We start from the raw sequence: 13,093 nt of genomic DNA on the forward strand, positions 1-13,093 counted from the left end.
GCCTATACACTCTCTCTCCTCTAATTTCCTCGGCTCTTCCTCTCATCTCCTCTCTTGCAACCACATTTTGATTACCTTAATTCTCTTACGATTCTCCGCTATTCGAGTGAATCATCACTAACTACCACAACTTTTTCCTTGTATAACAAGTAATAATTGAATTTAATGTAAATAATAAATAGATTCGGATATTGAAATAAATTTACAAATTCAAATTTAAAATTCACAAAAATGAAAAAAACCCAACCTATTGATCCAAGTTGAGAGCAATTTATTGCATGTGCAGAAAATGAATGTTAAAATATGCCATTAGTTTTTGTGCTTTCACAAAACTTAAGATTTAGTCGTTGTACTTAAAAATTTAAAAATAAGGTCCTCCTAGTTTTTTTATTTAAAAACATTTTCTATCAAGATTTGTCAATTTGGAATTTTGATTAGGTTGACCTCATATGATGTGGCACATGATTAACAAGAGATAAAAACGATAAGTTGGCAAAATTTGGTAGAAACTACCAATGACGATAATTATGGACTAGGATTTTTAAATAGAAAAAGTAAGATTAAAATTTTAACTTTTAAAGTATAAGGACTAAAGCTCAAATTATATACAAATACAAGGATGAATAGCACATTTTAACCAAAAATGAATTGTACTACCCTTCATTAACGGTCCTCGGGTATGTTTCAGTCCATTGGGCCTTTTGGAGCCCAAAAATATGAAATTAATCCCCTGACATTGCTGGATTTTAAATCCATGCAGGATAGCGCGAAATAAACGGTGCCGTTTGATCTGCCCTCCCTATTTCTTCTCCCCTTATGCTAAAACCCTGATCAAATGCCTTACGGATTCAACAAAAACACAATGTTGATGCGCTACGTTCGTTCGTCCCTCATCGCGTCGCGTTTTTTCTCGACGGCAGCGTCGGTAGAGAAAGCAGTACCAACTAACGAAGTCGCTCCGAAAAGCAGCGGTGGAGGTCGACGAAACACGTTGGGACGGAGGCTTATAGGCCTTGTGTATCCGAAACACACCGCTGTAGCTACAATACAGAAATGGAAAGAGGAAGGTCGTACGGTCAGAAAGTATGAGCTCAATAGAGTCGTTCGAGAGCTTCGTAAGCTCAAGCGCTATAAGCACGCCCTCGAGGTATATGCTTGCTTTAACTTTGAACTTAATTTTCATTTTCAGTTGAGAACTATCCCTATTTCTAAAATGTCCTATGTTGCTCTTTTTTTTGAGTAATCTGAAGTAAATGTTTCGTTCTAATTATGAATTCCTGAATTTAATCCATCTATTTTCCTGAATTAGTTTAGCCATCCATAAACGCACGATCTCCTTGAACTAATGATTTTTACTAATTCTTTGCATATGAATCTGAATTTCATAGCAACTAAGAAGGACTAAGTTTTCAGTATTCATAGAGGGAAAATTCGTAATTAAACTCCGGTTTGAAATGAGAAACCATTTATACAATTCTTACTGCATGTTATAGCTGGGTTTTCAAATTGCTTGGCCTTATATCACCATAGTTTATTTTATTGTAGATATGTGAATGGATGAGATTGCAGAAAGATATCAAGCTCTTACCAGGTGACTACGCCATTCACTTGGACTTAATTGCAAAAATTCGTGGTTTAGATAGCGCGGAGAAATTCTTCAAAGATCTTCCAGACAAGATGAGAGACCAAGCCACATATACAGCTCTGCTCCACACGTATGTCCAGAACAAGTTATCGGGTAAAGCCGAAGCTTTAATGAAGAAAATGTCTGATCGTGGTTTCGCAAAGTATCCGCTTCCGTACAACCACATGCTCTCTTTATACATCTCAGAAGGAAAACTAGAAAAGGTCCCTGAAATAGTGAAGGAACTAAAGAAAAATGCTTCACCAGATATCTTTACTTATAATTTATTGTTATCTGTTTGTGCTTCCCAAAATGACATCGAAGCTGCCGGGAAAATCTTTGTCGAGCTAAAGGAGGCGAAAATCGAGCCTGATTGGGTAACATTTAGTGCATTGACCAATCTGTATATCAGAGGAAAGCAAATTGACAAGGCAATGTGTACTTTGAAGGAAATGGAGAAGATGGCAACTCGGGAAAATCGAGTTGTTTATCCCTCCCTTATCAGTTTGTACACAAACATGGGGGATAAAGATGGGGTTCATCGAATCTGGAAGAAGATGAAATCGTGTTTCCGTAAAATTAGCGATGCGGAATACACATGTGCGATATCGTCGCTTGCGAAACTCGGGGAATTTGGAGAAGCTGAGAAACTGTATAGTGAATGGGAGTCTGTTTCCGGAAGCGGCGATGCTAGAGTTCCAAACATACTCCTCGCAGCTTACATAAACAGAGACCGAATCGAAATGGCTGAAAACTTTTATCGGCAGATTGCACAGAAGGGTAGTTCCCTGTGTTATACCGCTTGGGAACTTCTTACTAGGGGCTATTTGAAGAAACAAGAAATGGAGAAGGTATTGGATTGTTTTAAGCAAGGTGTTAGCAGTGTGAAAAAATGGAATCCTAATGACAAATTGGTTGGCGAAGTGTTGAAGCAGCTTGAAGAGCTCGGTGATACCGAAGGGTTGGAGAAATTGTTGGTGATTCTTCGAAATGCTGGGCGTGTGAGTACTATGGTATATAATTCGCTTCTTCGAGGATATGCAAATGCTGGTAAAATGCCGCTTGTAGTTGCTGAACGAATGGAGAAAGATAATGTGCCAATGGACGAGGAAACGCATGAACTATTAAGATTAACAAGCAAAATGCGCCTGTGAAGTTTCAAGCAGTTTTTGACGAGTGTTATCGGGCAGATGGATAATCTATTTTGCGATTTATTTTCTATTTTTATGTCCGTTTTACTGTTAATGCTCGGGTTACCCTTTCTAACAATATCGTCTCCAAAGTTTAAATTTGCATTCAATGTTTGGGAGTGGAATGGATTTTATCGTTACACCCAACACTTGTTGTGTACATTTACTCCCTACCATAAGTAGAGTTGCCTTGTGATTTGAACCCACGAAATTGGTTTTTGTAATTATAGTTTACTACGATAATTTTATCAAAAAATTGGTAGTTAAAATTTTCAATATGGATTCAAACTCAGCTATTTGATTTTTTTTTTAAATTGAATTTTATTTTGATCTGTTTAGATATGATGTGTTAAAAAAAACATATTTATTTAATTTTGTGTGATTTTTTTTTGTTAATATGTTAATCGTACAATAAGTATAAATAAGATTTTTATCTATGTGCTTAAATCTATTTAGGGGTAAATCCAAACATAAACTGGTGGAAGAAACTTATTGATACAATACTATGGGGATTCAATTAAATGTTTTGAAGTTAAGGGCTGGTTTTAAAATTAAAGCTATAGTTTGAGGAAGTCTAAAGAAATTAACCCAATAAAAAGTCAAAGAAAGTCAAAAGAGATATTTTTAGGTTATAAAATAAGCAACAAAGCAGGAGATTTCCTCCCTTAAGGATTAATGATTTGTAGTGCTGAATATTTTCTCGCTACTGGAAAATACGGTCATATTTTTTTTTTGCCTCCCTCTTTCAGTGGACAATGGAAGCAACTCTTCTTGGCTCTCATCGGTTAAACCCTAGCCTCTTATCAACGAAACCGCTTAAAATTCCAGGTTATTCTTCCCCCTGTTTGGTTCCTTAGAAAATCTAGAAGTAAAAGGAGTGTATGTTTAATAAAGAAGCGTTGAGCACCGGTTCAATTTTTTGAGAGTTTACATCAGTTTTCAGCATATGCGTATGATTTTTGAAGTGATTTTATTTACAGGTTATTGAAAATTGGGCTTTACTTCGAAAAGACTTAGTTAAACATGCGGTTTTGGTTAATTGGAGCTAGTTATTCGTGGCTATGAATTTAATTCGTAATTGCGGTTTTGATTGGAAAGGCTTTGAATTCGTAATTTAACCATGTTTCATTTTCGGAACTTAATTTAGCTTGGAATATTTCAAACATGGGGAGAAATAGGTGATGTTAGAAGCTGAATGAATAAAAGCTACAATACAATTTTGGTGGAAAGCATAGAAACTTGTCAGGCATACTCGGACATTTTACTTAAAATTTTCTAGCTTTAAATTGGTTATACTTCTCTCTAGCTGAAATGAGCTGTTGGAAAAGATACAATGTTGACTTCTATGATGGAATAATGATGTGTACTGAATATTTTACTATGACTTGGTATGCAGATGGACATGTGGCTCGTGACCTACGGTTTTATCATCCACTTTGTGCCAAAGCCCACCGGACTCTCAAGATGAAATTGGTGAACTCAAGTAGAAGTCATTTTGTGCTGCCAAATCGATGGTTCCGGTCAAGAACAAGACGCGAATGGTCTAGCAATTCGTCTGATCAGCTTCGAAGCGACTATGTAAATGTCAAATCATCATCTTCAGAGTCTCTAAACCTGGAAGTTGTTCCTTCAAGTTCGGATGATGGGGCTGATATTTCCGATTACAATGTTGTTAATAACATTGAGACTTCACATGTTAGACCAAAATATTTTAGAAATAGGTTTCTAAATTTTGTACGGTTGAGTTCTGTCCTGAATAATGCTGCGGAATCATTCTTTAAGAGTGAGATTCGGAGGAGGCTGTTTGTGACAGCTATACTTCTTGTAATTAGTCGTATTGGATATTTCATCCCTCTACCTGGATTTGATAGAAGGTTGATACCGCAAGGCTATCTTAGCTTTGCCTCTGGGTCTGTTGGTAAGTTCTGTAATCTAGAAGAAAAACTTGCACCCTTTTCCTTTCCTTTTAAGCTATATGGAGTTTTATCTGCATTTTTGGTTAGTGTTGTTAATTAATTTGTCTATAACAAATGCCTGGCCTTTTATTTTTCTTTTGGTAGATGACCTGGGTGATTTTTCTGCGGAGCTTAAACTGTCCTTTTTTCAGCTTGGTATCAGCCCTCAGATAATTGCATCTATAATTATGCAGGTTTGTAACTTTTCTTTGGCCATATATGATTTCTTTTCTTGCATGATTGTGTATACTTAAATTCCTTTTTTTTCTTCTTTTAATTTCATGCTATGACACCTATTTGCCACCCCTCATTTTTATATGTCAAAGTGGAGATGGATAGATGTTGAGGATGCTTGCTATGTTCTTGCAAGACGGAATTATTATACAAATGACCAAAAGCTATTTCCTTTAGTATGAAGCTCTTATGACAAGCCTAGTTTTCTTTGGTCCGTGTTCTAGAGTTAATGGTACATTAGGATTCTGGAGTTGCTTTTTTTTTTTAGTTGGAAAATTACTAATTTGTGATCAGATAAATGATGGGACTAGGAATTCCTTCAAATTATGCAGTGTTGCTCTATGATCTATTTAGGAATGGTTGTAAAATTTTCTTGTTCGTTAGTCCTGGTAACCATCTTCTATGATCTCAATAGACATATTTGTTAACTTATCATCAAAAAGGGGAAAAAAAGGGCATGCTTTTCCTTGCCAAGAGAAAGATACCCCATAGTATCCTGCTTTTGGCCTAAGTTTCTTTTATTTTTATGGGTTCTTTTGTTTGTTGCTTTCTCATGTGCATTCTCTTGCACCGGTTGGAAACAGGTACTCTGTCATGTTGTTCCATCCTTAGTGAAGTTGAGGAAGGAGGGGTTGGATGGTCACGAGAAGATTAAGAGTTATATGTGTGTCTAGTTTTTCATCTCAAGCAGTGAGAAGAGCCCTTGCTACATGTATAGTTCTTGATAATATTAATTGGACATTTACAAAGCATGTTATTTTTTCTTTCTATTGCAGATGGTGGATTTCACTTGGCTTTGCAATAGTAGAAGCTGTTATAGTTGCTTGTTATTCTCTTCAATATTCAATTTATGCAGCCAGTTACAGGTACTTTAGTAATGTAAACATGAAAGCAACAATTTCTGATGCTAAGAAATTGGTATGATATGAAACATATTCAGCCTTTTCCTGGAATGAAATTACAAATCATTTTTTCTCCAGTGTCCATCCGTTTCCTCCTTCTATATGCTATATTTGACCTTTTATCTGTAAGCTAAAGTCTATGGTTTTTGTAGGGTCAAGCATGTGATGGTGACTGCTTTTCTTTTGGTTTGTGGTGCAATGACTATGACATGGATCTGTGATACAATATCAGAATCTGGATTTGGTATCTTTCTTATCACATTTATTCCTTATTTGTTGTTCGTTCCAATTGTTACAGAGAAGTTTTTTAATTTTATGATAATAAGAACAACTGACCAAATAAATATACTGCTAGTATTTTTTTCTCTAGAATTTATAGTAACTCTGGAAATAGAGCTTGAAGCAAAAACGTTTAATTGATGTAGGAGACCTTATTTGGGATTGGAGGAATTGATTGGAAATAGTGAATCTTCTCATGTATTCACCTTGAGATAGGGAAATATGCTGCTATCCAAGATTATAGACGTTTTTAGCAAAATGAGTTTTAGCAGTTGTAGAATACAAGAAATTCATTAAAAGTTTTAGCTTCTTATGGTCTTGAATTCAGCCTTTTGGCTTGTCCGTGCCTATATATACCCTGTTTTCTTACATTTTGAAAGTGATGAAATTGCATAATTTCTTTGACTTGCGAGTGTTGGTAGCCTTCTTAGTCCATTGTCGTGTGTTTCAGGTCAAGGTTCGTCTCTAATTATATGTGTTGGAATATTAACCGGATACACTGATACACTGTACAAGATGTTGACTCAGCTCTCAGGTATGTCGTATCCGCTGACTGAGGTCTTAGTGCTGTTTAGGTTGGGTGGAGATTTTGTCAGAATTATAATTATTCAGTACCAAAAACTGTCAAGTTTTAAAAGTAAGAAATGATCACAGGATTTCTCTTTTCCATGCAAAATTCTTAATAGTATTAACTAAAAACACCAAGCGATTATTTATTAACAAAAATGAGCCTGTACCAAAATTTGATTTCAGTGTAAAGAGTACATTCTGTAGCTATTTTCATAAAAGTAATCATATATGTGGATTAGAGGAAGGTAAGGAAAGTGGTGCAAAAATAGTACCTGTACATCAATCTTTTAGTGATTATTGCTCTAGTCCAATATAGAAACTGCAACGATATTTGTTTTTCCGTAGATGTGGATATCAACAGAATATCTTGAAACTATTCTGTGTTTTCTGTATTTTTTTAAGTCTGCATCAGTATTGGTTTCTTGCTTCCCCAGAAAGTGCTGTGGGTTGGTGGCCATACATGCTTGCTGTACTGGGTGTTTTCACTGTAGTCACAATGTGGGCCGTTGTTGTTACTGAGGGTTGCAGGAAAATAAAGCTGCAGTACTACGGATTTAAACTGGCATCTGCCGCAAGGTAAAGTCAGTGCTACTTGCCTAGACATTAGATGCATTCTGTGGAGAGAATAGGCTTTGGTTTCAATCATTCTCGGTGCAGCATTGATATTATATTTTCTGGCTATTCTGAGCAGCGGGCAATAACTAATTTTATGAGAACTAGGACTTTAGTTGAACTCATTTAAGGATATTGTAACTTTCTCTGTTTGTATATTAACTTATGATAAATGGTCATATGATCTTTCTGATTATCACTTTTTCTTAATTTTGTGTCTTGGACAGGGAAGATTCCCCAATTACTGAAGTAGAACCCTATATTCCTTTTAATATTAATCCGTCAGGAATGCAGCCTGTTCTCACCACCACTTATCTATTGGCGTTTCCAAGTATTGTTGCAAGGTAATTGTGACCTGAAGTGATTTACATACTTATTTTGAATCCTCTGTTCCATTTGCATTTTGGGGTAATATGCTTTTGATGCATTACATAGCCTTGGCTTTGTTGTTGTCTTGTCCTATGTACTTCCCTTAAGGCTACCTTTTGTCAAATTTCCAGCAATTATCTAACACACTGCATTCTTTGCAGTATCCTTGGTTCACCTTTTTGGGAGCATGTTAAGGAGATATTGAACCCTGCAACATCTGTCGGTGCAGAGCCATGGGTCTACTATTCAATATATGCGTTTTTTGTTTTTCTGTTCAATATATTTGATATTGTAAGTACTTTTGAACCTTGGTGGTTCTAAGTTTCTGATGATAACCTGCTTATTGCCTGCTATTTTAGTCTAAATTGCTTCTGCTGCCATGATTTATTTCTTCTGGCTATTACTACCTGGGGTATCTATGCCAATAGAAAGTAGTGTATGATTCTTTTTTTACTATTATCCTTAATTTTGCTTTTTTTATTATTTTAAATCATAAAGATGGACTGCTGAGCTTTCAATGAGAGACATTGGGTACTTGGAGCAGGGATTAAACTTTATGCTTTGATCCACTGTCTTATATATATTTTTATTTGTATACGTTGGGCTAAACATTCTAATCTATTAATCAATTGTTGAATTTGTTAGTATGCTATGCTTGTTATCGTGCAATCTTGGCTCCTATTAGTTTATTCTAGTACTCATTGCTTCTTTCTGTTATTTATGTGGAAACTCCTATGCAGGCCAACTTACCGAAGGAAATAGCAGATTACCTGAATAAGATGGGTGCCAGGATACCAAATATAAAGCCTGGGAAGGCTACTATTGAATATCTCACAAAGATTCAGGCATCAACACGTTTCTGGGGTATGTTTCTGTCCGTAAAATAATTACAGTATGTAGTTGGAAGCTTATGCCTTTGTCTGGGTAATATGTTGAACCTGCTTCTCATTTCTTGTGGGATTTTGTCTGTTTCTTGTCATCACATCTGCAGGAGGGCTACTGTTAAGTATTTTGGCAACTACATCAACCATACTTGATCATTACTTGCGACATATCAATGAAGGATTTGCAATTGGTTTTACATCAATTTTAATAATTGTAAGTACAATTCTAGAGTCTTGTTTGTGCTGATGCTCAGTTTTATAAAAAATGCTTAGAGCACTTGATAGGAGACCAAATCATTACAGTTAGCATTCTGTTCTACATTTTGTCTAATGCATCCATCCATTTTGATTAGGTGGGTTCCATAATTGAGCTACGAAGATCGTACCAAGCATATAATGTCATGCCAAGTTTAAGCAAAGCATTGAGGCGATATGGGGTGTAACATTTCAAGAGGTACTTCACTGCCTTACATTTTATATAACCTTAAATTGTACTTCATGCTTCATACTGGCAAATGATTAGGAAATATTATTCCCATGGTGCAGATATCATTCACACGTGAAAACAATTTTGTTCATACAGTTTAGTTGAGCCAAGTAAAAGATAAAAAGGTTGAACTCGATTATTTAGTTGATCAACTCACGAAGCAGGTTCCGATTCTTTTAATTCCTCCTTTTCTGGATTTGAACATGGCTTCTCTAGTATAGTGTATTATGTGAGGATATGGCTTTTACTTCTCTGGTCCGAGAGTCTGGATTTAGAACATCAGGTGACCCATGACCCATCTTTCCGCAGGAAGATACAGAGGGACCCGGTTTCCGTAGATTTAAGGCAAGTTGTAAGGTTAGGCAATTTGATGTAAAATTTGATCGAGAGACAAACACAATGGCTGCAATTTTTTATTTAATGTATCCGTCTAATGTCTGAAACGCACACGACTAGTTATTGCATCTTGTCTTGTAAGTGTATGAACTGTAATATTGTCTGTCTATTTGGTCTCTCAATCCCGCATTCATATGGCCTGACCTATGCATTTTTAAGTCTCCAATAGTTTTTCTATATTACTATTTTTTGGGTGCCATTTCATCCTTGCTGAAAGTAAATTCTGGCTATAATAAATGAATGAATTAACTAGCCACCGTAGTCTCTTGATTCAAACTGCATGCAACACACTCAATACTTCATATGAATTTCTATGTACAAGAATGAGAAGAAAATCAAGTTGGAGTGGAGTGATCAGATTCCCACTTGAGAAAAAGTGCATAGAGAAGTTCATTCCACGAATCGGGTACCCCCGGCAAGCACCAGCGGCTACAATCTTCGCCCGGAGGTTCCGTTTCATTTCCTCGTCCAAAATGATACAAAGATGTATGGCCATCTTGTCTTTGATATGTCATGGGAGTCACATCTTGTACTATCTCGACGTGTTCTTCAGTTTTATCAGGAAATGGACCAAAGTCTGGCAGCTTTATATGGTGACAATGTCCACCATTGCTCCAGGTGTCACCTCTGATTACATCAAAGCCAATATATCAACGGTGAAGTGTATCCTTCAAAGAAACTATCAAAATGAACTCTAACTCAATGACAGGAAGACAACAAATAACTGATTAAAAAAAAAAAAACCTGAAATGTTGAGGAGCATAGGTTCGAAAATAAACTTGGGTCTTGCTAGTATTTACTTTACTATGAACAAAGTCAAGTAATGTTTCAATTGATTTCCGAAATGCTGTCGCAGTGTCCATTTTTAAGTTCACCTGTGTTCCCTCTTGGAAAAAGCAGCCACTGCAATATAAATTGAAAGATTAGGGGCATCATTCATTAACAGCTATACCGACAGGCGACAGACAATAAATTATAGGTCTAATTCTGCTCTTAGTTCCTATACTCTTTGCAAATTTAAAATTTAGTCCTTTTAATCTCAAGAATTTAGTGCTCTAGTGTTTTTTTATTTAATAATTGAAGTCTAATTAATAACACTATTAAAAGACTTTTTTAAATTGGATTATATGCTTCTTTTTAAAATAAAAAAAATTTACTCACATGAAAAGCTAAATAAACAAATAAAATTATTGAACCCGAGGATGATATTTTTTCCAAAATTGAATATCGAGTTGTAAGATTCTTCGGCACTGATTCAGAGAAAGTAGAAGGAAAGACAATACAAAAATTTTTTTTTGTGCCCACATGAGTATTTTTTTATTTTAAAAATTCTACATAATTCAATTGAACGGAAATCTTTTAATACTCTTATCAATTAAATTTCAGTTATTAGCTTAAAAGAGTAAAGTGACTGAAATTCCTACAATTAAAAGAATACACTAAATTAACAAATATGCAAAGAGAAGGACTAGAAGTGCAATTAAACCTAAACTACATAAAAAATGTGTATAAACTAAGATCATAGATGATAATTACCGGTTGGTGGTCTTGTCATGGCTCCACCAATGACCAGTCACATCAGCACGAACCCACTGCTGCTGAGTCCGGTCCATACGGTCCAATCTCAGAGCCATCTTAACACCCTTCGGAGCTCCACTTGGAGCACTTCCCTGAGCCACCAGAAACGGTGCTCTCTAATACTCCACCGTGCAGTTATAATGAGCAAACCTGAAAACCAAGAACCCTTTGTGCTTCGTGATGGGGTTTCCATTCACCTCGTATATTGAATCCTTATTGGGAATTGCAGAGCTAAGCATGCACAGCAGTGACTTCCATTGGTTCCTCCCTATTGAGTCACGATAAAAGCAATGCGACGGTTCCTTAGCTTTTCCAAAATCTTCGTTGCGTTAAATCTGCAACAAACATGAATTTTTCGTATGATGGATCACGTACACACAAAAAATGGCAATTCATTATTGGCAACCGACATTATATTCAATTAGGTATAATTGTGTTTTAGTCCTTCTACTATATTGGGATCTGAGAATTTATCCTTTTGGTTTAATTTGATAAAGTTTTTAGTAGGTTCAAATTAATACCACTATTCATGGTAACAATTAACACTGTTATTAGTTTCAACCTACTGATAACATTATAAATATTAGATTATAACAGGTGAAAAAGATTAAATAAAAAAATATACTTTTAAAAGAGTTTATGTAAAATTCAAAATAAACTTTTGCTGAAACGTCAAGAAGGAATCAAGATGTCTTAGGTAAAGTCCCAAATTTTATTCCGAGTTAAAATCAAATTTTATAGATTTTAGAGAAAAAAAAGTAAAAGAAAAATATTTAAAATTTCAACCGAGATGGTGTTCAGTAAATTTGTGACACCAATTCAATAATATATTTTATTTACAGTATAGATAAATAGATACAAAGACCAAATTATGTTAAACTAAAATAAGGGATTAAATTCTAAATTTCAATGTGGTAGAAGGACTAAGACTAGAAGTAAACCCTATTCAACTACAATGGAATTTATTGAAAAAAAAAAGAAAAAACTACAATGGATTTTTCAGTTTTCTTCTCTTTCGACTGCTAAAAGAAGGGTAATAAAATGAAGAGGAAAAGACCTGGGTAAATTGCAAGCTTTAGGCTGCCACCGCCACTTAGTGTAGAAACTATCAGGTCTCCCATTCTCTAAAAACCGGAAACCACTATCTATAAAAGGACAATCTGGGCTCTCATACAATGGATAGTTATCGTCCCAAACCCATCTCCCATCATAATATCACAATGATCACCACCTTCATCCAATAACCCAAGGCCTTCATTTGTTGCCCCAAACCAAGTGAAACCATGGAAGACGAGCACCTGGTAGTGGTAGTTTAAGTAAAAGAAGCAAGCAATGAAAAGACAAGGGCTCGACAAGGTTGAATTGATTGAAATAACCTAAACGGCTTGTTGTGTTTACGTCTTGTTTAGTTGTTGTATTCTTCATCTCTTATCAACTCTAAGAAACACCAACAACAACAATAAAAAGGAAAGGAGAGAAACCAAGTGTGGAGTTTAGTTTTAAGGAAAAAAGACATGTTTTAACTTAGACAAGAAAGTTAAATACCAGGGTGAAGAAGCATCGTGACTATAATTCGCGGCAATTTTTGGACCACATAGTGATGGTGGCTGTGGACGTGACCCCCCGAGCCGACACAATGGTGTCATGATATTTTGAAGGTAGGGCAATTTCAAGATCCGTAATAATTTTAAGATATATGCTTGCAATTATGGAATGTAAGACCCCATGACATAAAATATTGTCCTGTTATTGATGGCAGCCCCACCAGCTTCATACTACCCTGTTAGTATGATTGAATGACCACCATTCACTAAATTTTATATTAGCATCTGGTTTTCAGTTCAATGCTATCTTCATTTGTCGTTTCAGAAGTGACCCATCATTTTGCTTTTGATTTAATCACTGAGTGTTCATCCTAAAAATTCAGTGTATATTCTAAATATAAAAGCAACCTTGTTTGTGGTGTGCAAATTGATATTAATTTGTTGAGTCTTTCTTGAGTATTTATTTCTC

The 13,093-nt window shown here is 35.5% G+C and overlaps 2 protein-coding genes and 1 pseudogene across 3 annotated transcripts; 2 read left to right on the plus strand and 1 right to left on the minus strand.

Annotated features, from left to right (window-relative positions):
- Positions 1–777: 777 nt before the first annotated feature.
- On the plus strand, positions 778–3,090 carry LOC107936857 (pentatricopeptide repeat-containing protein At4g02820, mitochondrial). The gene is made up of 2 exons (XM_016869631.2): positions 778–1,147; positions 1,546–3,090. The coding sequence occupies exons 1-2, from the start codon at positions 836–838 to the stop codon at positions 2,776–2,778; spliced, it is 1,545 nt and encodes a 514-aa protein (XP_016725120.1). The 5' UTR covers positions 778–835; the 3' UTR covers positions 2,779–3,090.
- A 391-nt stretch (positions 3,091–3,481) lies between these two features.
- Positions 3,482–9,660, plus strand: LOC107936885 (preprotein translocase subunit SCY2, chloroplastic). 2 transcript variants are annotated; one of them, XR_001694508.2, is made up of 15 exons: positions 3,482–3,642; positions 4,211–4,732; positions 4,875–4,963; positions 5,588–5,667; positions 5,780–5,869; positions 6,058–6,149; positions 6,636–6,719; positions 7,189–7,330; positions 7,594–7,710; positions 7,897–8,026; positions 8,476–8,599; positions 8,727–8,833; positions 8,973–9,073; positions 9,166–9,270; positions 9,416–9,660. XR_001694508.2 is itself a non-coding variant. In XM_016869662.2 (14 exons), the coding sequence occupies exons 1-13, from the start codon at positions 3,570–3,572 to the stop codon at positions 9,060–9,062; spliced, it is 1,740 nt and encodes a 579-aa protein (XP_016725151.1). In that variant the 5' UTR covers positions 3,482–3,569; the 3' UTR covers positions 9,063–9,073; positions 9,166–9,660. The 2 variants fall into 2 exon arrangements, 1 of the variants encoding a protein (XP_016725151.1); XM_016869662.2 differs by having other exon boundaries at positions 9,166–9,660.
- Positions 9,661–9,709: 49 nt separating this feature from the next.
- LOC107936868 (protein trichome birefringence-like 11) lies at positions 9,710–12,854 on the minus strand (annotated as a pseudogene).
- Positions 12,855–13,093: the final 239 nt, after the last annotated feature.

The sequence above is a fragment of the Gossypium hirsutum genome, chromosome D12 (assembly GCF_007990345.1).
Source record: "Gossypium hirsutum isolate 1008001.06 chromosome D12, Gossypium_hirsutum_v2.1, whole genome shotgun sequence".
Classification (NCBI taxonomy): Eukaryota; Viridiplantae; Streptophyta; class Magnoliopsida; order Malvales; family Malvaceae; genus Gossypium; species Gossypium hirsutum.

Coding starts and splice junctions, on each gene's coding strand:
- LOC107936885 (XM_016869662.2), top strand. CDS start 3,570: ATGGAAGCAACTCTTCTTGGCTCTCATCGGTTAAACCCTAGCCTCTTA. Junction 4,733..4,874: donor CTTTGCCTCTGGGTCTGTTG/GTAAGTTCTGTA, acceptor TTCTTTTGGTAG/ATGACCTGGGTGATTTTTCT. Junction 6,720..7,188: donor GATGTTGACTCAGCTCTCAG/GTATGTCGTATC, acceptor TTGCTTCCCCAG/AAAGTGCTGTGGGTTGGTGG.
- LOC107936857 (XM_016869631.2), top strand. CDS start 836: ATGCCTTACGGATTCAACAAAAACACAATGTTGATGCGCTACGTTCGT. Junction 1,148..1,545: donor GCTATAAGCACGCCCTCGAG/GTATATGCTTGC, acceptor ATTTTATTGTAG/ATATGTGAATGGATGAGATT.